At 58.8% G+C, this 1,102-nt stretch overlaps 1 protein-coding gene across 1 annotated transcript in view; it reads right to left on the bottom strand.

The window, feature by feature from the left end:
• IDH3B (isocitrate dehydrogenase 3 (NAD+) beta) overlaps positions 1–69 on the bottom strand; it is a gene marked incomplete at both ends in the record, with an annotated part of 3,122 nt that extends 3,053 nt beyond the window's left edge. The window contains 1 exon segment of the mRNA XM_010076400.1: positions 1–69. Within this exon segment, the coding sequence (XP_010074702.1) occupies positions 1–69 (69 nt within the window).
• Between the last annotated feature and the right edge of the window lie 1,033 nt (positions 70–1,102).

Raw genomic sequence — 1,102 nt, 5'->3', positions numbered from 1 at the left:
CTCCGGCCCCACGCCGTCCCCGGGCAGCATGGTGACCTGGAACGTGCCCTCTGTCCTCGCGCTCTCCGACTGTGCAGAAAGCAAAGCACGGTTAGACCTCCTGCTGTCCCCAACGCGTGACCAAGCAGGGCCCCTCCCCTGTGGCGAGGCGACTCGCGGGGAGCACACCCGCACCCATGGCAGCTTTCAGCAGCGAGAACCCACCGCAGTGCTCACAGCAGCTCCGACGGGCGAGCTCCTGCGTCACCAACACCCCGCGCAGCACAGACACCCCAAATCCTGGCGCCCGCTGGCACTTAAAGGCCTGTCCCCTGCACTGTGTGACCTGTCCCTCCGCACCACAGGAAGGCCCACGAGAGCTCGGACCACGCGCCCACGTTACCACATTTCCCTCAGTTCTACTTCACATCTGCAGGATCTCCAGCCCCTCCGGGGCATTCCCACCCTCCTGGTGTAATCACATTATCTTGCAACTTTTTTTAACTGTGCTGGTTTTTTTTTCTGTCCTGAAAACAAAATCTGAAAGTATTAAGCAAAACCAGCCTCAAAGATAATTTTTGAGACAATTCCAGGAGTGATCCATCTCCAGATCAGTGCTGGCTGTGCCCCCCTCAGCTGCCCCATTTCACAGACCTTTCACCAGCCCCACCTCCCTCAGCCGGTCGTTCCCCGGACAGGACCGATCCGCACGCGGGATTGCACAGAACCAGCCTCGGGGTCTGGGCAGGCGCAGGGAGAGTTCAGAATTCCACCCACAACAACTCAATCGGGCGACAAGGCGAGCAGACAAGCAGCAATGCCGCAGGAGATGGGGAAGGTGCATGTTGGTGCCGTGAAATGCGAAGCGCAGGCAAACGGCGACCGCAGAGAGGAAAAAGGGAAGAGGATGAGATGCAGGGAGGCTTGCTTTGCTTCTGAGTTTTAGCATCACACCCATGGAAGCGAGCCCTGGGGCAGGAAACCTCGCCACCGTTCAGCGACTACGCTTCAGAAAGGGATGAAGCAGCCACGGAGGGAAGGGCAGGACGGGCCCGAGGAACCCAGTCTCAGTGCTGAACCCTCCCCTCAGGGTCTTTAATAACGTCAGAAACGTTGAACAAAC

Source organism: Pterocles gutturalis, unplaced genomic scaffold (assembly GCF_000699245.1).
Source record: "Pterocles gutturalis isolate BGI_N339 unplaced genomic scaffold, ASM69924v1 scaffold28663, whole genome shotgun sequence".
Taxonomy (NCBI): domain Eukaryota; kingdom Metazoa; phylum Chordata; class Aves; order Pterocliformes; family Pteroclidae; genus Pterocles; species Pterocles gutturalis.
Note: the sequence above shows the minus strand (reverse complement) of the source record. Positions and strands in the feature narration are given on the sequence as shown.